The following is a 24,936-nucleotide window of genomic DNA, read 5'->3' on the forward strand; positions in this document are numbered from 1 at the left end:
TTAATTGCAATAAAAATATCATCAACCAAATAGATTTTAGAAATCATAACTCTAAGAATTTATAATTTTGAGGAATTATGATTCTCGGACAAAATAAAACTTTTTTCCCTCACCTTCTGGTAAAAAAGTTACAAACCTGAGTAAAATCATTCTTATGAAACATACTTTCTTGTGAGTGCTTATTTTTTAAAAAACAAATATCAAATATGGAAATCAAGTTTTTTGTCTACGATTCTCAAGAAATCAAAGACTTCTTCCTTATCAAAGCCATACGAGTAATTTATATAAAATTATAGATTCAAACTTTATTGATATTATTGTAAAAAAAACAAAAATGAATGGCACTGAAAAGTATGATAAATATAAAATCCAAATGATATAGCTTATAATTTTTTTAAATTTTATTTGTGAGAAAAATACATTAAAATTAGAAAAGTAAATTTGTGATATTTTGAATTAGTTAAGTACAATGACAATAACTGGATTATACTTTATAATTACTATTTTCTACATATTTTTATTTACAGCCATATTTTATAAAAATACATGCGGACGATAAAAAGTAATTTAAGAAATCCCCTTAGAAGATTCTGATGCTCAAAGTAAGCAACTTTTTTTTTTGGTAATTACTAATATAAATAGTTACATAGGTTCTTCTTAAATCTCCCTCTTCTCTCTTTCTGTGTCTCAAACCCAAAGAACACGGAGTTGGCGGCGACCCTTTCTCTCTCTGATTTCGATCATGGCAGCTGTTGCTCCTTCTTCTGACAGTATCCTTTTCTCGTCAAAACCCTTTTTTTGTTTTTTCGTTTCTGTGGTTCCCATTACCTAAAGTTTCAATCTTTTTTTCTTCAATTCTCTGGGCTATCTAGATTCTATGTTTTTTTACATGTGGGTTTTCTTTTTACATCTCGTGTGTAATTCACTCATAAGGGTTTCCTATGGGTTCTCTCTGTAATCACTGTTATGCACCATTCATTGGTTTTTAGATGTTTAGGTCATTACTGAAACATGGTGGTCAATTATTGCTTTGAAGTAAAAAATCCTCTTTTTTATTTATTCTTTTTGTGAACACTTATACACACTCTAGGGTTTTTAGTATGCTGTAAAAAACAAAAAAAAAAAATAATCTAGTAGGTGTATGTTAAGAGTCATAATTTTTCTGAGAGAATTTTATTGTGGTGTATAATAATGTTTAGTTGCTCAAATTTTCTTGTTTTTTGTTTTGTTCTGTTTTGCTGTTTATCTGAAGTGTTTTTTTTAAATCTCTTGTGTTTGTGAATTATGATGTTAGATTAGAGGTAAATTGTTTTCCTTTACCATACTATGTAGAAACTGCAGATTTATTGCAGAATTTGACCCTGGACTCTGAGTCCAAACCCATTGGAGTTGCTGAGCCTGCGAAGAAGGTACTTAACTGCTTTCCATTTCAATTTCATTGCTTCACTTTTTTTTTCTTGGTTAGTGAGCTATCTAAAGCATTAGAGTAGTTGGCGTTGTGCTAAGTTTTTATTTTTTATCGGCCTATGTTAGTTGTTAGGTGTTAGTTTTTGTTAGGGAAAGGGATTCAAACCCACAGGCCACAACCTCTTCCTCCTCGTCTCCCTTCAACCACCTAGCCAATCTTATAACTTTGTTGTGCTAAGTTGACTGATTATTTTATTCTATTTGTGTGCAGAATGGACCCACTTTTTCCAGTGGTGCAGCTAAAGGGAGGGCCAAGCCATTCAATCCAAATTCATGCTTTGTTCCAAATGGATACCCTTCTGCGTATTATTATGGAGGTAAGGTAAGCTACTATGGCTCCTGAGGATAGATATGTTGATTGATTACACCATATGGGTGCAAAGATTTTCCGATAAATATTTGAATGACCTGTATTATTCATTTTTGGGGAAATGACATGGTGTTAAGTGTTTTTTCAGGTTATGATGGGCAAGGTGATTGGAATGCTTATTCCAGATATATGAACCTTGATGGAGGGATGGCTCAAGTAAGAACCTTGTTCTCTAGTTTCCAGACTTGTGATGATTGTGTCTTTTTATCCTGTCATTGAATATCAATTGTTAAATTTGTAGTTTGATGAGCATGCAATTGCATCCTTCTTCCATCTTTCTCAGAAGTGTCATCTTGTGTCTTGTTATTTTTTATTTTATTGTTTTTATCCTTCTGTGTTATGATCTGTTTCTTATCATTTTTATATGATAATATATAGATTTCAGAAAAAAGGGGAAGCCTATAAGTATCTAATGAAGATTTTATTTGTTGGATCTAATGACAGGGTGTTTATGGGGATAACTGCTCTTATATGTACCATCAAGGTTATGGTTATGCACCATATGGAACATATGCATCTCCCAATTCCTCTTCTCCGATGATTCAACAGGATGGTCAGCAGTACGGGCTGCAACAGTACCAGTATCCATGTTCTTATTACAAATCTCCAGCTTCTGCTGATGTGTCATTTACTACCAACAAAATCAGTCTTCCAGAAGGAGAAATATCAACTACTGTTGATGTTGCTGATTGTGTTTCTTCAACAAATGCTATGAATAAAGGAAACAATGTTAACGTGGGCAATAGTAATTTCACTGATAAAAATGGGTTAAATCCATTTTTAACTAGTTCACAGCACACATCTTTGAATACAAATGATTCTTATCAAGGGGCTAGCTTGCCAGCTTATGCTCCTTTGTCAGGATATCAGGGTCCAAGAAGCACCCATGGTACACAACTGCCAGTCCCTTCGGATGCGTCCTTAGTATCTGACGGACAGGCCAAATATGGAGCCAAGGTTGGATTATCTTCATCAGTAGTGCCTGTCAAAGATTTTTCATCTCAAAGAAATCAAAGACTTCCTCAGCCACTTCCCCAATACTCAGTATGTTGGAATGGTCATCCCTTTTCCTGATTGCAATTTTCCATGCAGAAAAAGTGAACTTGAATTATTTGAGTTTTTTTTTCCTCTTAACACGATAAAACCTTTAACCTAAGCCTGTATTTTGTATTTTCTTAATTGAAAGTGTTCTAAAAATTAATTATATGTTCATCAATCAACTTGCTATTTATATTATTTTTGTCATTAGTGTTGCTGTTGTGATACAAGTTTTAATTGTTTCGGAATATCAGTGATGTCTTATTGTAATCTCTCCTGTAAATGCTGCTTGTCTTGCAGCAGATGCAGTAGACCTCTATCTGTTCAATATTGTGGCTTAAACTTCTAGAATCAATTCAAAATTCAACTTAAATATGATTTCTTAATTGCAGAACATGAGTGGTTCCAGACATCCTTCTGGACTTGACCTGGTTTCTGGATTCATGAACGGGATGTATCCGAGCAACAGGATGTACAGCCAATATGGAAACACATTCAGGCCTAATTCTCATTTCGGATCTGCTGCGTATGGATCTAGAATGGGCTCTTTCGATAGCAAACATAATGGTGCAGGGTATGGCTGCGGTCTTAACCATTTTAAAAAAAGTATGGATGGTTTCAGCGAGCTAAATAAGGGACCCAGAGCTGCCAAGAGTTCTGATAATAAAAACATCAAAAGTCTTGGACCTGTCACATTATTACACAAGGGACAGAACCTTTCAGTGAAGAGTGACAACAAAGAAGTTCCTTTGGTTCCCGACAAGGAACAGTACAATGGGAAAGATTTGGCTGAGAATTATTCTGATGCCAAGTTTTTTGTCATCAAATCCTATAGTGAGGATGATATTCATAAAAGCATAAAATACAGCGCTTGGGCAAGCACCCCTAACGGCAACAAAAAGCTGGATTCGGCATATCAGGAAGCCAAGGAGAAGCCCGGTGGCTGTCCCATATTTTTGTTATTTTCGGTCAGTGTCATAGGCAGCATTTAATTGGTAAATTCTTAGATTTTCTTGGTTTCTCTAACATGCTTGTTTCTTGTCATTCGTTTTTTGCTACAGGTCAACACTAGTGGGCAATTTGTTGGTTTAGCCGAGATGTTGGGTCCTGTTGATTTTGGTAAAACCGTAGATTATTGGCAGCAGGACAGGTGGACTGGTTGCTTTTCTGTGAAGTGGCATGTCATCAAGGATATCCCAAATAGCGTGTTGAGGCACATAACGCTTGAAAACAATGAAAACAAACCTGTAACAAATAGTAGGGATACTCAGGAGGTATTTCCTTAGGGCCTTTTTTCATGATACCACATTAACTTCACCTATTCATTGCTAAATGCTATTATATGTCCATCCTTGTGCAGGTTAAGTTTGAGAAGGGTGTTCAACTTGTCAAAATATTCAAGGAGCATTCAAGCCAAACATGCATCTTGGATGATTTTGGGTTCTACGAGGATCGTGAAAAGGTGACTCAGGAGAAAAAGTCTAAGGAACAGCAGTTACCAAAACAGGTAATCTAATGCCTTTTACATCTTGTGGTACAAGTTCTCACACTTTACATGTTTCTATAAAATTTTCAGTCCTTTCTTTTGTCAATTTCCTCCTTTTACATGCCAGCTAAATTGAGGATCACACCATCTATTTATTGATACTTTGTTCAAAACAGATCAGCAAGCCCAGTGATTTCACATTTGGGACGGTTACATTTCCGAAGTCTCTTGATGCAACCTTGATCAATGAATCTGCTACTGCAAATGCAGCAGATGGAAGAATGAATGCAGAAGGGCTGTTAGAAGGGAATGGATCGACTACAGCACTTGAAGATGCTTCTAAGAGCTGTTAAAGCAATGATAGTCATTGGCTGATTTTTGTTTTTGTTTGTTTATTCCCTATTGCTTTAGTCATGTAGTGAGTGGTGGTGTTTTTCAGTTTCAAATTATCTGTTATGTGATCTTGGTCTTGGTTTGGAGTGGAGCATCTAATTTTAGCGTTTTTCTTTGGTCTCGTTCAATAAAATGTGATTGTTTTTAGTAGTCATAAGTTTCATGGTGGGCCAAAGGAAGTTTTAATCAAAATATATTGTGTTATTGTAGTAATTGAGGTCTTTTTAAGTGTTTTTTAAAAACTAAAATGTTGACGAATCAATAGGATTTTATCATCAAGGGAAGGGAATCTAATTCAGTTAGTTAAGCATGACACATGAATTTATGTAAATCTTGATCACAAATTCAATAGGATTTTTCTCTCACAAATTTCCTTTTAAACAGCCTACTTTCTCCCTGAACTGTTTCGGTTTACTACTTAGCTGATGGCATATCTACTCCGAAATTGAAGTACAATAACATCTGTTGCTATAAATCTAGTTCTGCAGTTCAGATAGAGATTTATTTTTTCAATTTAATTCCTCACGTCAAATTATGTATCATGATTCCTATACAGCAGTTGCACATAAAAAAGCCTTGCTTTACATTGGACGAGAGATCGGAAAATAATGATTATCGTTTTTTCTTGAGCTGGAAAATAATAAATTTCTCTTTAAAATAAAGGTGTTCATACTGCTAATGATTATGTGATGTGGCATACGTGATGGAAAAGAAACAAGAGTTTTAACGAGGTTGAGAAAAATCTCAAATTTTCATTCAATAATAATCTTCTCCTTCAAAGGTCTTCGATATGAATATATAAGAAAAGAAAAGAAAAATTCTAATATTACTAATTAATATATTCGTAAGTTAATGCTATAAATATGATAAAGATATACTATCTTTATTAAAAAGAATAAAAACAAAATATAATAGTATTTATAATTTTCCTATTAAATCTTAATTAATTTCGAAAGGATACCTTTTTAAGTGATTTTTTCATTTTAAATTTTGTACTAATCTCTTGAGAAGTTGAATTTTGATACTAAAACTGTGATATCCTCTCTCATACTTTGATCCTTTTTTAGCTCATAGTTGCACCATATTTCTGCATCATTATCCAAGACTCCTGGTGATGTAAGACTTATTTTCTTTTTATTTTAAATCTGAAGGTAAAGAGGTGGGTTTGGGGGGAGAGTAAATTCATGTGATGCCACCAACATCCATGTACCCTTTTTTTTGGTTTCTAATGTGCTGGACTTAATTAACAACTCAAAAAATATTATGTATTATTAATATAAAAACTTTTATTCCGTTAATTAATAAAAAAATTATTGTTCATATAACTTTTGTAGTTATCATAAAAATCAATAATTTTTTTATTATATATTATGATTTATGATTATATGATATGTAAAATTATTTTACACACCGATAATGTATATCGTATTTTTTTAATTTAATTACTTGAAACTTTCCCCGACAGTAGCCAAATAAAAAAAAAGGAAAGAAAAATACACTAAAGCCAAAATGGATAACAAGGGAGACTTGTGGCACTGCTGAGTTGCATTTGTTGTCCGTTTAGAAATCATTGGATTGACCCTTTCAAGCTTTTACTTGGCAACATAAATCCCCGTTTTAGAGTAAGCAAAAAGCCAACAAAAAGCGCTTTTTTTATCCAAAGACAATAGTTGTGTTGTGTTCAGTTAAGGGTGAACCTTAGCAACAGCATGCTCATCACTATTCTGTGTGGAACCTGTTAAATGTGCTATAGCTTTATTTCAACTTCTCCATGGCTTCTTTTCTTTCCTTATCTCTTCCCAAGTTAAACTTAATAAAGGCCTCTTCAGCAGCTAACACCACTACAACAACAACAACCACTCTTCCCACAGCTGAGACACTCAATGAGAAATTTGGCAGAAAAGGCATCAAGTTCTTGGAGTCTGATAACACTCCCATAGTTGACTTAACAGTGAGAAATGGCAGCTCCTTGAGGCTGAGGATACCTGATGCTCATGTGACATCATACAAACCAAAAGTTAATTGGAAAGATGATGGATTTCAGGAGGTTCTTTACACAATTCCTGCAACTGAAACTGGCCCTTACAAGGCCAAAGGTGGTGTTGGTTTGGTCATGAATGAAGTGCTGCAACCTGGAGCCAAAGGGTTACTACCTTCCACTTTAGAGTGGACTGTAAATGATGTTGACTCTGATTCCATAGATGCTCTCCAGGTACCTTTGATATACCATTTTGCTTATGTGATTCTGATTTATCTATCACTCACCTTACCATTTACCACAACGTGCATGTTTGGATTGAAGTTAGGAGAGCTCAAAAGTACTTTTACTTTAGAAATAACATCCCCCCCCCCCCCTCAATTCATGCATTGGAACATACAATTTTACATTGAAATTTGCAAAAGTACTTTTGTAACTTTAAATCAAACATTGGCATAGTTAGTTTATGTTCGGATATTAGTTCAGAGTTCAAAAGTATTTTTACTTTTGTAACTTTAAATCAAACATTGGCATCCAAATATGCTTGAAAAGAAGACTAATGTTATTATGTTTGGATAAGAATTGAGAACATGCTTTTGAATTGTGTTTGGCATCCAAATATTCACCAATTCAAAAGCATGTTCTCAATTCTTATCCAAACATAATAACATTAGTCTTCTTTTGTACTGTGAAGCACTGAAACTTTGAATTTGCTTTTGTTGCTTGCTTCAATGCTTCTTCTATCCTCTATCTTGCAGGTTGAATTGAGCTGCACTAGTAGATTCTTTGACATCACTTACATAGTGACCCTCTATCCTGTGAGTATGGCCACAGCAGTTGTAGCCAAGAACATTGGCCCCAAGCCTGCCACTCTAACCAATGCTATTCTAAGCCATTTTAGATTCAAGAACAGACGTGGGACAGCAATTAAAGGCCTCAGAAGCTGCTCATATATTCCACATGCTCCTCTTTCTTCTCCCTTTCAAATCTTGACTCCATCAGAAGCTACCATATCTGAGCCTCCTAGATGGCTTTCCTTTGGTAATGAGACTGAAGCCAAGCCTGGCACGTGGGGTCAGCAGGCTTTGTCTATTACCCTCCTTGAGAATAAGATGAGTAGAGTTTATGCTGCACCTCCAAAAGAAAGATTAAAGGCATTCTATAACACCCCTCCTTCCAAGTATGAAACCATTGACCAGGTTAGAATGATCAACAAAGTTTACCCTCTTACCAAACATCCAAATTTTGTTAGGTAAAATATGTTTTCAGTACCTAAAAGTATTTTGAAATTCAAGTTTAGTAGTTATAAAAATTTAATAGTTTAGTCCTTGCATTTGAGGGCGAGCAAAGTTGTGCTTGGTGACTAGTTGGTCATGCGTTCGAATCTAGAAACACATAAGACTGTATATAATAACCTTTTCTCATACTTTTGCACGAGGAGGAGCTTTCTGCCACCGGAATATGTTGAAAATACTTGGTTATGTTAAAATGTAAGAACTAAAAACTTATTAAATTTAGAGAAAATAGGTGATGCACTGATATTATAAAAATGTTTTACACTAATATTTAATTACTAATTATTATGTATGATAATAAGTCTGTACCTCGAACGTCAACCAACAATGATTTCAAAATAATTGACACTATAAAACGGCACTTATGGTGAATATCATTAAACTCTTATATTTATATAGGAACTAAAACTAACATTTTAAAGTATTTTTAAGAGACAAAAACATATACTATCCGAGAATTTTGTTCATGCACAAAATTTAGTGAAAGCTTTTACTGAATAGTTCCTGTTGGATTTTCAGGGACGTGGGCTATGCTTCAGGGTGATAAGAATGGGTTTTGAGGATATTTATTTATCAAGCCCTGGTTCCTTGTCAGAGAAATATGGAAAGGACTACTTCATCTGCACTGGCCCTGCTTCAATACTGGTGCCTGTGACTGTTAATCCTGGGGAAGAATGGAGAGGTGCACAAGTTATTGAGCATGATAATTTGACATGATTAGCTTGTTCAAGAATTCATTGAGAAGTAAGAAATCGCGTCTAAGATGTGAAAGCTATAATATGACTATTAGCTGCTCAGTAAAGATGAAAAACCACGCTAAACATAAAAAATCTTTCCCTTCTTTCTTTCTTTCTTCCCTCCTGCTTCTTCTCCATTTTGATTTTTTTTTTTAGTTTTTTTTCTTGGAGCAGGATTTGTATTGTTCTTCCCTAAAACTATGTATATTTTGTTAATTTGATTTATGTCCAATAGTCAAATACTATATCAATAAAAGAGGTTACATAATGCTTGCATATTTTTCATTTCAATGGATTCCTAAACTACATTTTGGTGCCTTAAGGATGAAAAATACTTCTCATACTGTATTTTACATTTTATGCTTGATATGAGATAAAACCTATTATTTGAGTAAGAAGAACAAGAATGAATTTGCTATCTATTCCGGATTTTTGTGGCTCTAAATTACTACGCTTCCAACAAATAATAACGCTGGCAACACCTCCCTAAGGCATATTAGCTTAAAACCGAGGCCAGTGAAATCCTTATTATGTCATTTTACTTTGCTCTACTGTTTAAAGAAATTCAGTTTTCACACATGGAGTGCACTGATAATAACGCTCTCTCAAACTTGATGCTTCCGATGCTGTGAAGTGTGAACCATTCTGATAAATCTTGGACATTATGAACATGTTTGATTTTTCGGTTAGAGAATTGATTCCAAGTAGATAATTAATTTTAGATAATTTTTAATATGTTTTACTTTTGAGAAGAGTTCAAAATTGGTTTTGAAATTGATTTCAAGTTAAAATAACTTTTATGTTTGATAAAAAAATTATACTGAATTTCATTTCTAATTTAATATTGAATTTAATGTTTATGTGCTGACAATGTAAAATAATTTTATAACATTATTTAATTATAGACTATCATTTAAATTACTTTAAGATAATTATTTTGATAATTAATAAACTTATTATGGTGAATAGTGATCAAATGACTATAAAACTTTTTACATGGTCAGTATATAACTATTTTTCTCTTTAATTTCTAATAAAAACATTTTAACGTGAATCACGCCTTTAAAATTTACTTTAACCAAAATCAACTTTACTAATGCTCGGCCAAACAAACTAATGTTAATTATGTACAAAGATCACAGATATTATGAAAATTGTTCCATTAATCCTTTAATTTGTTATTTTTGTTACTCCAATTAAAAAGAATATTTTAAGATTAAATATTTCAAATATCAAATTTATACCAGCTAAAACAATATATTATATGTATTATATATTTATTTGTTCATTCAGTAACTTGCATTTAATCTTATTTAATTCACTGATAACATGTTTAGATACTCTTTAAAATTGGCTACCTCAAAATCACGGTGACATCATGATTTTTTCAAAACAAACTATATGTTACTTCACATTCATTATGGTTTCATAATTAATTTTAGCTCACCTCACGGCCAACCCTAAACATGCTATAAGACCAACTTTATCGGCAGATCTCGCATAGTATTTGAGGCAAGGGAATTGGTTCCAAACTGGTATCAGGAATGCGACGGTATGGGTATGGTGTTGAGTTTCTCCTTTTAGCACCGGTTCTCAAATTTAAAATGGTAGGACATGTTAGTTTTTTTTTTGGTTAAAAGAAACAGAAAAATGAGTGTATAGTGGTTGTATTGTAAAGAGTAAAAATAGGTAATATGTACATGTAGGACCCAATTAAGAACCTAAACAGAGATATTGGATTGTAGATGCTCAAAGAATATGTAAGATAAACTCAACTTATGCTGTTGCACCGTTCTACTGAAGTGCACGATTTACGTGTTATAAAGATTGTAAGGGTGCAGTGAGCCTTCGTGCATCAAGAGTCTTAAGTTTCAATGCTCGTTACAAATCATAGACAAGATGAGGTAAAACTTCTAAAAACATAGAATCCACCAATGCTATAATAAAAAATCAAAATATATTCATCACATCTAGTCTTCATATGTGCATCACCAGCTTCAATTTTAACTGAACATAACCCAAAGATTCAATTGTGTTTCCACTTTACTAGAAAGTAAAATTCAATAAAACAAGTTCTCAAATTGTTTACAGGAAAACAAAATGCACATTGAAGATGCTCAATGGAACAGAACATTACTAAATACACCTGCTATACTAAATTTTCCAACACTGTTGGAATTAACAACTACTTTCACATTAGCGTACCTAAAAGTGCTCTTAATTTTCAGGATCTACAATTTATGTTGGGACAAGATAATGGCCTTCATCTTGATTATTGATCCAAAGCAATGGAGTAGCCACTGCAAGTAGAACGCATGAAAGACCACAAACCAATTTGTATTTAGTCTTGGCATTTCTATTTTCAGGAACCACTTTGGTATGCATCTGCTTTTCGACATCTACAAGAATGTTGTTGTCATTTGTTGATGAGACTGACTCTGAGCCACCTTGAAACTCAACCTCAGCACAACCTTCGATTACTTCGCTATCACACTTGTTCATGTCATCTGAGAAACCGTTTTGGTTATACTTACAAGATGGACTCCACTCCATGTTGTCGTCTGAGGATAGACTCCTATACCTTCCATTCTGCTCCTTCTTAGAGCAACCCAAAGACAGATCACTTGAATCTTGAAGAGAGTGGATGAGCTTCCTAGGGGTCTCAAAGATTTTTATGCTGTCAACAGTTGCCTGAGTGCGTGACCTCTGTGATTAACAAGAGCAAAAACACAATGTGTGAACTCCATGAGTAAACAAGTGATTAAACCAGAAACATTGCAGCATTGAAATACTGCACTAAAATAGACAGCTTTTATTAAAGCATGCTAAAAACAAGTTTGCATAAAGATCTATGCATTCGAAGACTCTATTTAGGAGAATGATGCATAAAAATAAATATTATTCTCAATAAAGAAACATTGCAAACATTACATTCATAAACACTTTTGAGGGTATAAAAAAGTTAACCATTTCTCAATAAATAAATGGATGATAAGTCAAACTATTCCAAATGTTAACCAACTCTAAGAAAAGTTGCTTCTGTTAGAATTTTCCCGATTCTACAATTTGCAGTAGAAAAAAATGAGTCCAGGAGGTCAAGACTAGAAATAAGATGAATTTGGGATGAAAGAAAAGGACTCATACTCCATGGTTCTATTGGTAATTGGTATGTTCTGTCCTGTTAACTTTTCTCTAATATGGGAAAAAAGAATGCAACATTCAACCATTTAATGTTGACAAGGTTGGATATGAAAACCAGGGTACAAAATGACTATAGGAAATGTCTCCAATGTACAAACAATAGAAATATGACAAAAGGAGAAACTTACTAGTGGACTTGTGGTGGTACTTTTGGACACTCCATGGCTGGTATTTCTGCCCATGAAACCAGCAAACTCCTCTGTATAGTCTCCCTCTCCATCAGAAAACTCTGGAATCAATGAATGCTCTAACAAAGCACTTTCTTTTCCTATTTGTGAAAACAAACCATCCTTTAGAGACACATCAACTCCTCCATTTTCATTACTCCAAAGCTTCCTAGTCACACTTCTTCGTCCAAAGTTGCTTGAAATAGGAGAATCAACATATTCATATCCAGGGAAAAAGTCAAATGTCCGCGATTCAGGTGTAAGAGAAGAAGGAGTATGTTCTCCATCACCAGAAGAAGTATTCTCTCCCTCCATATAGTCTTCCTCTCTCCTACTAAAATTTGATCCTGTCACTGAAGCCGGACTTTTTGCATATCTTGGCTTTTTATCACTTGCAATTCTCTTGGCAGTTTGCAAAGCCTCAAGTGCTGCACCTTGCACAAATGCCATTTTATCAGATTGGCACTTGTCCATCTCCTCAATTATCAATTCAATCTCTGAGAATATGCTTCTGGAGTCCAAACTTCTCATCAAGTAGTTGATCATCTGAATTGATGAAAGCCTTTTCTGAGAATTCCCCTCCACAAGGCCAGCATTCAGTATTCTTATTCCAGATTGTATGAGCAACCTTGCATACGCTTCAATGATCAACGCATTGCGCCTGGCCAACGACATAACCAGACCAAGATGGGAGTTGGTTTGACCAGACTTTCCATCTAATGCCGCAGCAACATTCTGGCAAACCCGATTGACCAATTCATCTGAAGCAAACCTCCAATTATCAGAATCCACCAGAGCCTTCAAGCAAAGGGCAGCACCCGAAGTAAGGCTCTCCTGAGAACTCGAGAGAGAATTGGAAAGAGGCGTGCAAAGGGACCAAATTATGTGCCTCCTTTTGTCTTCTGGGGTTGAGGGGTCAATTCCATATCTTGCAACTGCAGGAACCACCTTTGAGCAAGCCTGTTGGAGAGGGAAGGACCCTGCACTTGAAGCCAAAGTCTTTACTATGGTTCTCATGATGTTGTCTATCAAAGGAACAATTTTGACACCGTGAACCCTAGCAAGAACTTCAAAGATTGAAATTGTGAACTCCCCTGAACAATTTTCTTTGCTCTCAGAAACTTTTGCGAGAAAGAAAGGAATGGCCTCTAAATCCAAATCTTTCACATAAGATTTCAACGCCTTCATGGCGGATTTGCGGCTATCTTCATCTTTCTCAAGATTTGCCAGCTCTTGCCTCACCAAAGGGCTTAGACTCCTACCCATTTTTTGAACTACAACCAAGCACACACCACTATAAGCAATAATGAAAATGAAGTAAATATATATATATATATATATATATATATATATATATATATATATATATATATATATATATATATATATATATATATATATATATAAACACCAAGTGCAAACATTTCAAGGACATTGCAGTAAGACAAATTAAAAGTTCACAACTTTTCTAAAATAAAAAAAAGGGTGAAAAAGGCACTAGCATGAAACCCTATTGAATCCTTCCCCTAACACTAAATCTTCCACCATTATCAACCATTAAACATAAAAACAGAATCTTTTGGGACATTCAAACATTCAAGAGAAGGGTAAGCTCAGTTTTTTGTTTTTTCCTTGAAAAGAAAACGTGTAAATTCAGTTAGTCCAAGAAAGAAGGAAAATGATGATAATTAAACTAGTGGAGAGGGAAAAGGTTGAAAATTGGACAAAACAAAAAAACTCACCTTAGCGTGAAGAAGATGCAGAGATTGCGCAGCTGTTGAGTGAAGGAATGCAGAAAGAGATCTTAAGAAGAAGCAGTGAGAGTATGAGACCAATATTCAAAAATATGTTCTTTCAAATTCCGCCGCTCTCCCTCACTGTGGGCCCCACACGATTCAATCTATGCTTCCGAAATTGCCCTTGATTTCATGACTTTTTGCATATTATTACCGGTAACTAACCATAATAAAAGAGCTTTGACCAGCATATAAATATATAATTAAGAGCTTTGACCAGCAAAATCCTACCAATTACCAAAGCATTCTTTAATATTTGTATTACTATTATTTGGTTACTGAGAAAAATTATTAGAAATTTATAAATTTATTTAATAATTTTCACTCATAATTTAATAATTTTTAGTCAACAACAAAAAAAAATATATTAAAAAATGTACTAATATCACTTTTTTTTTAAATTAAAACCAATGTTTATCCCACCTAAGCTTGTTTTAAAGCCCAACTTGAATAAATTAATTATTTGTCTATAAATATTTATTAAAAATAAGAAGATAAATTTGAATTGGTTCATAAAAAACTTAATTTATTTCTTTTTTATTTTATTTTTCTATCGGTTATTTTGGTGATTTTTTTTTCAAAAATGAGGTCATATTTATTTCACAAAAAATGCTATATGTTGCGATTGTGTCTTTCGTCAAAATCACACTATTGGTTATTTGTATCAAATTTTGTCTTTGTTGTTTTCAATATTTTTAATCAGGATTTACTTTAAAAAAATCACAATCGTTTATTTCACTTTTCGTGCAATTCGTGTGTTTATGTTACAAATATTTACAAAAAAAAGTTTTTCTTAACAAATAGAACAGCTCTTTATTTTATTATTGTTATTATTATTATTATTTCTTGGTAGTATTTTTGCAAAGTTGAAATAGAAAAACACATTAATAAAATGATAAATTAATTTAGTCAGATGTAATCACTTTTTGTAATTGAAAGAATTTGATAATTTTTGTTAATCTTTATACAAAAACCTTAGTGACTAATATTCTATAACGGATATAAAATCTTTCCTTAAAAAAATTAACGGATATAAAATCTTAATCAATATTACAAAAATATAATTATTTAAAGATAACATTTGATTTAATAGCATACAATAACATATCATTGCATCATTTGGCCTATCATGTTAATTATTGAAAGAGTTAAATTCTTTTTGAATATATCAATTTGTTATTTAATCATAAGTTTACCATGATATGATCGAACTTCTGAATCAAACTCTAATTTTAACAGGTGATCATTAATACAACAATTTTTTTCCATATGAAGCGAATAATTTTTTTGGTGAATAGAAGCGAATAAATATGATACAAAAGAATTTTTCTATTTAGTCAAAATTTAATAAAATATTTTGAAAAAAGGAAAATATTCTGATTATTTAGTTTTTTTTTCTTGGAAAAGTTTAAATGAAGATATTACCCGAGTCTAAAAGATAGGAAAAACTTTCGGACACAAAATTTTTACAGAATGCAGATTCTGTCATGTTTTCCTTGATTAACTCCTTAGAATTATCATTATTATTAATCAGTACAACCTTTATTTTTTTTAAAAAAAGAATATATTAACTACAACACCGCACACTTAATAAACAAGCTCACAATGATGTAAATAAAACGTAGATAAACACCCAAAAAAAAAGGAGGCTGTTTGATGGGACCGCAGAAGAAAAATAGTAATTGTTATCCCAGTGTAATTTTTTATCATTTTCAATTGTAATGTACTTTTTAACTTGTTAATTACTTTTTTTTTTCTAAACAAAAAACTTAAACTTTTTTGGGTGGATCAGTTCAATGTATTAATAAAAACAAAATCGTACACTCAATGATTACTCAATTATAGTCCAAAATGATGCCCAAATAATGTGTGTATTTGAATTAAGTTATACTATAGTATTGGTAAGAGGGTAATATCGTCGTGTGGTTTTGAATTTGTCCTTTAGCCTTTGATTTTGTCTTGTTTGCTCTAACCGCGCAGTGCTTTCTTCCGATATTCATCATAGCTTTTGGTAGGACCGTTTCCCGCCTTTAAAATTTGTGTGTTGAAACTTCAAAAAACGCACCCTGTTACTACTTACTAGTTACTAGTAATGCTCCCGTTAGATATGTCATGTGGGGTAATTATTTAAAGCATCTCATACTTGTTTTGATGTATCCAAGTGTATTATGGATTGCTGTATAAATACAGATTGTCCAATCCGTAGTTTACTTCGGATATACGAAAATAAGTAATGAAATGGTCATGGACTGGACTGTGCATGAAGACTGTTAGGTGCCACTCATATTTGCACTAATCTTTAGTTTTAGTAGATTTATATAGACAGTTTTGTTATGAGATATAATAAGAGAGAGTATATGCCACTAGACAATCTTTCATCAGAAAAACAAAAAATTGAATCTTAGGTAGAGTGAGCTGAATCAACTTCACTAGTTTAGCTTTTCATTCAAAGGTGCTCGGATGCCATTGATATACAATAACCCAATAAATGTTAAATGTGTGTTTGGTTTCATGTTCAAACCATAAAACATGCATTAAAAAGTGTGACAAAGTGAAAGCTATGTATTATTGCTTCACTTATAATGTGAAAATTTGAATTGATTTTAGCAAAAGTGAAGCAAAACCAAAATGTTACAGATAATTCAAAATCATGTTAAAATATCATGATATTAGATAAATATTCACATGTTTAGTTTTACATAGAAAAATTGATAGAATTCAAACAACTTTAAATAGTTTTTGTATTAGATTAAAATTTTATACTGAATTTTATTACTTACTTTAGAAATAAAAAATCAAACATAAATCACTTTACTTAAAATTCAATTTTAATTAGAATCAACTTTGCAAAATCCCAGTATATGCATTTTTTACATGATTTTCCATGTCTCCAATAAACCTATCCATTGTTGCTTTCATGTGTTTTAAGTATTTGGATGTGATTTTCTACATCCAAAATGTGTCCATACAAAGTCGGAGCGTGCTTGATTTAGGTAACAATGTGTTTGGATAGCTACCAGGATCAATTTTGGTCTCCAAAATCATAGCAAAAAATTTAAAAAGTAGAAGCAACTATTGTTGTGTTGGCTTTCAACATTAAATTGGAATTGATTCTAGGAAAAATGATTCTAATCCAAACACGCTAACTTACCTGTATAATGAGAACATGTAAACATAAATTACATCATTTTACAATCAAATTAAACCAAAATCGATTTCATTCATAATCAATTTTGTGAATAAAATAAGAGTTTTTGGGTGAGTTGTTGCAAAATTGATTTTGAATTAAAAAATTTAGGTTAATTTTTTTCTCTGGTCTCCCTCTCTCACCTTGAAAGAGGTTTCCAAACAAATATCTCCATTCTTATACAACCACACGCGCCTATACTTCTGCATTTCACATGTAATTAACTTTCTCCAAAATTCATATCTGAAATCACTTCTCTCAAATCTTAGAGGACTTTATACATGAGGCCTGATAGAGCCCACTTGGCCTCTTTGCCAAGCACAAATGACCAAGCAATATAGAAGACAAATAATTCACTAAAAAGTGACAATTCTATTGAAACAGTGGTCATTTATGAATGTAATTTAGTTCGTGCAAAGATTCATCGTTGACATTGTGGGAGTAATATGCAAGTCGGACAGTACCACTTTCCCTTGAACCTTGTCTCTTGCGTTAGCCCAACGCACGAATAGTGGAACCATTCACCTCCTTGGCACTATCATGAAAAACATAGTAAAGCTCAGTCGAAATAACCATGGCAAGAATAACAAAAGTCAATCATCGGAAAAGAACAATATCATAAAAACAAAACTGAATAATTAGACTAGAATGCAATAATCCAGAAATAAAGAACTGTTTTGCAAGTCAAGGTATAAACATTCATCAGTAATCTTGTAGGAGAAATCTATATCTTGTTTCTTGCCAAAACATGGATTTATAAATTATGTAAAGTGCGTATGGGGCAAACACCATCCAACAATTTTATTTTTCTTGGGGGATGGGGGTTAGAAAGAAACATCTCCTGAACTATCTTCAAAGTCCCTCTAAATGCTCAGAATGGGAAAATTTATAACAAGCAAACCCAAAATAAATATGAAATTACATGCCTGATTGTAACCTGTAAGATGGTCAATGTTACATTACACCAATTTTTTATATGATCCCATGAACAATATAACTTGAGCATTGTAAATTATCTAAAGAATTTTGTTATTGTATCCAGCCTTCAATAAAGGTATAAATTTATAAATGGAGATGAACTCCATACAGCAACTAAACTTGATGTGGGAAACCAAAATACAATATGCATTCTGCCAAGCCCAAGTTCCCTGGAAACAAGTCGGGAAACTTAGATAGCACAAGAGAGAGAAAACTATAATGTACTTACATTTTCATTGTCACAAGCAATCATATCTCCAAAAGATACCTGAATGATCAGAATAGAACTAACTCAGTCTCTTACTTTAACATTTAAAGCAAAAATAAATGACAATATGGCATAATTGCTCACATGGAGATATTAGAATTATGTGATATATTATGAGCAACTAATCTGAACCTGATGACAAACACAGTATGTCGGTTCATTTGGATCAATGGGTTGATCAACATCCATCGGGGTAGCATACTCCTTTTTATGACTTCCTGGTGGAGGCATCAGCTCAAAGTCCCTATCACGCTCCCTATCCCAATCTCTATCCCTGTAATCAATTCTCTTTGATTGAGGAGTTACATATATGGGTTTACGCTTTTCAGGTTTAGGGACTATAGGCAACGGGGGCAGAATTGCTGGTTCATCTGGTGCTATTTTACCCTCTGACAAAATAAAATGCAGCAAAGAACAAAATAAGTTAAGAAAGCTCATTACTTGATAATGTACCACAAAAACAATTTTGTTTTGATAAAAAATAATTTAGAAGAAAGCATAGATATAAATGCAAGAGGTCATGAAATCCTCAAAAACTATATACCAAGAGTGAAAGAATTTTTTTAAGAAAACAAAACATTTAAACCCAGCATGCCAGTCTCTCTATCTACAGATCTACCAAGGACACCCCCTAAAAAGATCATTTGCAGAATACCACAAAGGAGCTAAGTGAACTTCTGGATCTCAAATGAACTCAAGAGTCAAGAGGCTACAATTGACCAATTAAATTATGGCATTTCTTTCCAACTAGATACACACCATACAGTGCAAAAATGATTTAGAAAAAAAATACCCCTAAATTCCAAAACAATATTCCCTTATGTTTTTGCAATTTATTTCTAATATATAACATGATATTTATACAGGTCCATAAACACCCCAATTATCCACTATTCCACAGTCTTCTACCTCAAATTAAAATATACTTCTAATTGTTATCAATCAAAAGCAAAATATGTATATATACTTCTGGGAAAATATTAGATAAACTTATTGCTTTTAGTACAGAGGCATTATCCCATTGATAACGGGTGAAGACATAACTGCTTCCTTTTATAAGTTACTGCACTCTTACACCTGATCCTTTTACTGGCAAACTTTTTAACCATAATCAATATAAAAGTAAGAGTTGAATATTATACTAATTTTGTTGTGTAATTTTGAAAATTGTAAATACATGACACAATAAATCAGAATGCAAATTACATGATTATTTTACCTTGCTTTAAATCTTCGGCAAAGTTGTTTAAATCCTCATCAAGTCGTTTTATATGACTATCTATCTGAAGCAAATACAAAAAGATTGAAACTTGTAAACTTTAGCAATGGTCCTTCTATGCATAAGAAGAAGCAAAAAGCTAAAAATCCACATGGTCTCCAAGATAAGAGCAATGATCATTGATCAAAGTGCGCATCAGGATCAATGCAAAGCAACTTTTTCCACAGTATACAAGTGTATATGATCAAAACATAGAACCTTATTCCTTACTGTCTATCTTCAGTCATATAATGTAAATAGACATAACACACCAAAAAGAAGAATCTGGAGATTCCTAGAGAAGAACTGCAAGGGGATGTTAAATGATAGCATCTCATCAAAACAAAATAAAAGCTACATACATGCAAATATTATCTAAAATACAAAAGAACTTGTAAGAACTCAGTTATACTAGTTCAAGGAAAGGAATCAAGAAAAATGATTGACAAAATCAGTACACTACGAATGGTTCCACTTCCAAACTTTCACTATAGCAACCAGCCCCATGTTAGGTATGTTATGGCTAAGATCCAAAGCACATTAAATGTATTTTACGCAAATACAGATTGTAAAGGATTGTAAAAATTAGAAAATATTTCATGAGTACGGCATATTGGATTAGATGAAATAACTATTTGCAGAAGCTAATATAAAAAGAAAAAGGAAATCATTTAGAATACACCAAAGAAGCATAATATATAGAATTTAAGCACATATTCTGTGCTTATTTTAAAAACAATTTAAGCACATTAGCGTAATGGTTATACATGTAATAATCTAGATGACATGTTCCGTTCTTATTTCAAAAACAATTTAAGCACATTAGCATTAAAGTCTTCCCCTATTCAGTAGATATCATGCTATAAAAATTGTTTTATTCACCAAATGTAAAGCATTTGTTCCCTTGCTTAAACCATGATGTCAAGCTTCATATTCAATGAATCATTTGATCATTCTGCCTCAAATTTTGTCCATTAGCCTGATATATATGATATACATTAAATTCTCTTATCCAATCCACAAAAGCAATAGTTATAGACACAACAATGATTAAAAATAAAAAATAAAACAAACTGACCAGGTCATATGCTTGTCGCGCCAGCAAAACCTTCTCAGTACAAAGACTCAATGCACTATCCTGATTTGCCTCGATTTCTTTTCGCATTTTCTCAATAGCGGCATTGTCGTCCTCATTCCCATAATTGTTATTATAACTGTGATGATTACCCTTCTTAGAGCCATGTGATGAGAACCCCATACAGTACTTCGTCTGCTGCCTGGTCTGGGTTATCATAGCTATGGCACACCACACAAACCACAACACAAAATTAAAATTAACATACGTTAAAAAAATCAATCAAGAGATACATTGATGTAAACATTAAAAAAAAATACTTATTAACAAACAACATATAAAATGGAATAAAATTTCGAGAAAGCATTTACATTGGGATCGATCATCGAGTTCCCGAACAGTGTTGAGCAGCCTCTGAAGTTCAGCGGGTAATGTGCTCGCGTCTGTGGGAATGGAAAATTCCACAACGAAATCGATAAGAAATTTATAGGAAAATAGGGGGGGGGGGGGGGGGGAGAGAGAGAGAAATAAAAAGCGCTTACACTCCAAATAGTCGTCGACGTAGACTCCAGTGCGTGCAATTGCCATTTTTGGGGTATGATTATCGCAATTGGTTAGGGTTAGGGTTTTCGATTGCGAGATTCTGAAGAAAACTTGCTTGTTCAGACGAAAGGGGGAAGAAAGATCTGAAACGCTGTCGTTCGGGCGTGGGGTGTTTTTTATGTAAGGCAAGAAAAGTTTTAACGAAACGAGCGGTACGGCACAATGACCGTTGTTTGTTGGTAATTGGTAAGGCGGGGGTTTTCTCCCTTTCTGTTTCCGTATATTTTTTTTCCCACTCTTAAGGGAAAATATAAAAAAAGAATGAGATAATTTACATGAAAATATAAAGGCTTCAATATGTTTTTTCCCCTCCAATCTAGAATTTATTCATTTTTGTTGCTGAAAAAAACATTTTAGTCCTTGAAAAATTTAATTGTTTTATTTTTTTTCTTATAATACTTTAGATAATATTTTTTTATTATTTAAAATATTTTTTATTGTTTAAAATTCTCTTTATAGTACTTTAAGATAAAAAATAAAATATTTACATTTTTAAGGACTAAAAAATTTTTGTTTTGCAGAAATAAAAATGAAAAAAATACTAAATTATAAGGATAAAAAACATATTTAACTTAAATATAAAAATATGAAAAATAATCTCCTTAAAATCACATTTTCTCATTTAAAATATAATTGTATTTGATTTTTATTGGATCGACCAGCCTGAGGCCTATCAACTTAAACGCCAAATGATCCTACTCATATATGATATTATTATATAACTTATAATAAACATTGTCTCCTATTTTCATGATAAAATCTAGATGAAAACAAATCTATGTTGATTTCAATGGGGGAAATTGTTCCTACTAATTTTTTTATACTTAAATGTATTAAATAATTAGTGCTTTTCTTCCATAAAAAAATAGTGTTGTCCCCACAAAATATTTTTTTTAAAGAAAGAACAAAAAAATTATAATAGATAAAATAAATTAATACTAATTTTATTCTTTTAAATTTGTAAAATGTTAGATAAGAAATATTTATTGATTTTGTTAAATAAAAAAATAGTGTTGTCCCCACAAAATATATTACTATTCAATATTATATTTTGATTTCAAATTATGTTCTCATACCCTTTGATAAGAAATATTTATCAATTTTGTTGATGATTAGTTTTTATAAAAAAATTTAACTAGTCATTTATATTAAAACTCAGATCTAAAATAATACTTAACATATGTAAGCTTAGTATCATTTGGATCAGATTCCAAATTATTTGTAATCAATATATAATTGATAATAATTTAAGATTATATCCTCAATTTTCTCTCGAGTTTCATTTTGAGGATGATTCCAAGTTCAACACTAAACCTAAAATTCCATTCGCTTCATTCTCGTTCATTCATATACCAGCCTTCTAAAGCCCTCTATTTTCCCTCCTGAAAATTAAGACACACACTAACCCTTCTCCCTCATCATTATCTTCCTTTTTCTCTCTTAGAAGCTTGAGGCTTCAAGGTTCCCACCCATCTCCATCTTCAAGGCCTTAGATCTTCCATTATCCACCACTATTCAAGTTTTCGCGAAGCTTCTTCTTCACCCATTTTTCTTCTTCCATTATGCACGTATTCTCCCCATTTTTGTCATCATATTTTTCTCATTTTCTTCTATCATTCTTTGGTTTAAGAAGTGCTGTTGGTGATTTGATAGCCTTTTTTGTGTTTAAATAAGGCTTTCTCAACCTTGTCTTCATATTACAAGAGTGTTTCATGGTTGAGGAAATCTCATACTAGTTTTCTCTTGTTTTCTTTTATCCTTCTACTGCCCAGCTTTTTACTATGTTTCCTTGTGTATTAAAACGTTTTCCCAATCATTTTTGTAAAAACAACTTTGTTGAAAAAAATAAAATTTATTTCGGTGATCTTTATATCTTATAACCTTCGGTTATGAAAATTTTCCTTTTAAGAAGAAAAAAATAATTCCTCGTGATTTATGAACTTAAAACACCCTATATGTTCATATAAATTTGTAATGATGCATAAAGCTTTCATCTTGCAATCTTTTTAGTATCATATACGGAAAAAGTTTTTATAATAATTATTTGTATGATAATTTATAATTAATTTAACATATGAAAGTTTTTACGATGAGATACATAAAAATTGAACTAGAAATTTTTTTAGCGTCTAAGTTAATTGTTTGCTTAACTTTCTTTCCTTCTAGTAATTACTGTGTTGTTCAAGTTAATACATTATATGACGTATGGTCTCACGCAATAATGTATTCTGGAAGTTTCCAAAAACACGTAGTAAACGCTATAAAAAGAGAAGCCAAAATTTGATGCTCACATTCAAGTGAACTAACGCAAAAAATGGCTTCTAGTTCAGAATCTCAATCTCAGTCTAAACCGCTCCAAGACCGAGTTGCAATCGTCACCGGCTCGTCCCGCGGAATCGGCCGAGAAATCGCGCTTCACCTCGCCTCACTCGGCGCGCGACTCGTCGTCAACTACACCTCCAACTCGGCCCAAGCCGACTCAGTCGCGGCGCAGATCAACGCCGGTTCCGCCACCACGACACCGCGCGCCGTCGTGGTCCAAGCCGACGTGTCCGATCCGGCTCAGGTGAAGTCGCTCTTCGACTCGGCCGAGCGCGCCTTCGACTCGCCGATCCACATCCTTGTCAACTCGGCGGGCGTGATCGACGGCACGTATCCCTCCGTCGCCGACACCACCGTGGAGTCCTTCGACCGCACTTTCGCGGTGAACGCGCGTGGCGCCTTCGCGTGCGCCAGGGAGGCCGCGAACCGCCTCAAGCGCGGCGGCGGAGGGCGGATCATTCTACTGACGACATCGCAGGTGGTGGCGCTGAGGCCGGGGTACGGGGCGTACGCGGCGTCGAAGGCGGCGGTGGAGGCAATGGTGAAGATCCTGGCGAAGGAACTGAAAGGGACGCAGATAACGGCGAATTGCGTTGCGCCGGGACCGATTGCGACGGAGATGTTCTTCGAGGGTAAGACGGAGGAGGTGGTGAATCGGATCGTGCAAGAGAGTCCCTTGGGGAGGCTCGGTGAGACCAAAGACGTGGCACCCGTTGTGGGATTCTTGGCCACTGATGCTTCTGAATGGGTCAACGGTCAAATTGTTCGTGTCAACGGTGGCTATATTTAGTGATGATTTTTTTTAAAATAATAACAATAATAATAATTAGTGTATTTTCTTTCACTTTGTCACTACTTGGCATGAAATAAATCACCTTCCGAGAAAAATACTTAATTTATGTGCGATCATAATCGTGGCAAAAATTAGTTATCGCATTCAATGCAACCTTGTATCAATACCTGAGAATAAAGAAGAAGAAAGGGGATGTGTGTTGAATATGAGTTGAGTAATTAAAAATGTTAGAACTATTAGTCTATCAGGTTATGCTTTTATAAAAGAACTACTAGCGTTTTACTTCGAAAGTTAAAACCCTGCGTACGCTGAAACCGGGAATTTTGAGGATTTTAATTTTCATCAGTAAATGGCATAAATTCTAACAGACCAGCACATTAATACTTGGATTTTTTTGGGAATTGAGGACAAGAGGATTGTGAACTGGGCATTAGGGGCTCTTCCAGTGGTTGATTGAATAAAGAAAAAGAAATGGTCACTTTCTCGGGACTGCATTGAAAATTTTCGTGGGCAACTAAAGTGTG

The 24,936-nt window shown here is 33.4% G+C and overlaps 5 protein-coding genes across 7 annotated transcripts; 3 read left to right on the forward strand and 2 right to left on the reverse strand.

Annotated features, from left to right (window-relative positions):
* Window positions 1-639: 639 nt before the first annotated feature.
* Window positions 640-4,940, forward strand: LOC114390547 (YTH domain-containing protein ECT4-like). 2 transcript variants are annotated; one of them, XM_028351299.1, is made up of 9 exons: window positions 640-770; window positions 1,333-1,409; window positions 1,679-1,784; window positions 1,926-1,993; window positions 2,282-2,881; window positions 3,268-3,843; window positions 3,937-4,149; window positions 4,236-4,382; window positions 4,538-4,940. In XM_028351299.1, exons 1-9 carry the CDS (start codon window positions 743-745, stop codon window positions 4,712-4,714), a joined length of 1,992 nt encoding a protein of 663 aa, XP_028207100.1. In that variant the 5' UTR covers window positions 640-742; the 3' UTR covers window positions 4,715-4,940. The 2 variants fall into 2 exon arrangements, with proteins under 2 accessions (XP_028207100.1, XP_028207101.1); XM_028351300.1 differs by lacking the exons at window positions 640-770; window positions 1,333-1,409 and having other exon boundaries at window positions 1,679-1,789.
* Window positions 4,941-6,391: 1,451 nt separating this feature from the next.
* Window positions 6,392-9,055, forward strand: LOC114389180 (photosynthetic NDH subunit of subcomplex B 2, chloroplastic-like). Its single transcript, XM_028349800.1, has 3 exons — window positions 6,392-6,966; window positions 7,491-7,931; window positions 8,547-9,055. Exons 1-3 carry the CDS (start codon window positions 6,526-6,528, stop codon window positions 8,742-8,744), a joined length of 1,080 nt encoding a protein of 359 aa, XP_028205601.1. The 5' UTR covers window positions 6,392-6,525; the 3' UTR covers window positions 8,745-9,055.
* A 1,685-nt stretch (window positions 9,056-10,740) lies between these two features.
* LOC114389555 (protein SINE1-like) lies at window positions 10,741-13,952 on the reverse strand. Its single transcript, XM_028350251.1, has 3 exons — window positions 13,875-13,952; window positions 12,094-13,406; window positions 10,741-11,470 (listed from the first exon to the last, which is right to left on the reverse strand). The coding sequence occupies exons 2-3, from the start codon at window positions 13,396-13,398 to the stop codon at window positions 11,003-11,005; spliced, it is 1,773 nt and encodes a 590-aa protein (XP_028206052.1). The 5' UTR covers window positions 13,399-13,406; window positions 13,875-13,952; the 3' UTR covers window positions 10,741-11,002.
* Window positions 13,953-17,206: 3,254 nt separating this feature from the next.
* Window positions 17,207-21,478, reverse strand: LOC114389392 (PHD finger protein ING2-like). 2 transcript variants are annotated; one of them, XM_028350059.1, is made up of 7 exons: window positions 21,237-21,475; window positions 21,066-21,137; window positions 20,698-20,915; window positions 19,581-19,644; window positions 18,494-18,750; window positions 18,323-18,361; window positions 17,207-17,650 (listed from the first exon to the last, which is right to left on the reverse strand). In XM_028350059.1, the coding sequence occupies exons 1-7, from the start codon at window positions 21,280-21,282 to the stop codon at window positions 17,537-17,539; spliced, it is 810 nt and encodes a 269-aa protein (XP_028205860.1). In that variant the 5' UTR covers window positions 21,283-21,475; the 3' UTR covers window positions 17,207-17,536. The 2 variants fall into 2 exon arrangements, 1 of the variants encoding a protein (XP_028205860.1); XR_003661763.1 differs by having other exon boundaries at window positions 17,548-17,650; window positions 18,446-18,750; window positions 21,237-21,478.
* A 2,096-nt stretch (window positions 21,479-23,574) lies between these two features.
* Window positions 23,575-24,618, forward strand: LOC114390930 (NADPH-dependent aldehyde reductase-like protein, chloroplastic). The gene has a single exon (XM_028351860.1). The coding sequence runs from the start codon at window positions 23,612-23,614 to the stop codon at window positions 24,407-24,409; it is 798 nt and encodes a 265-aa protein (XP_028207661.1). The 5' UTR covers window positions 23,575-23,611; the 3' UTR covers window positions 24,410-24,618.
* The last annotated feature ends 318 nt before the right edge of the window (window positions 24,619-24,936 follow it).

The sequence above is a fragment of the Glycine soja genome, chromosome 16, assembly GCF_004193775.1.
Source record: "Glycine soja cultivar W05 chromosome 16, ASM419377v2, whole genome shotgun sequence".
In the NCBI taxonomy this organism is placed as follows: domain Eukaryota; kingdom Viridiplantae; phylum Streptophyta; class Magnoliopsida; order Fabales; family Fabaceae; genus Glycine; species Glycine soja.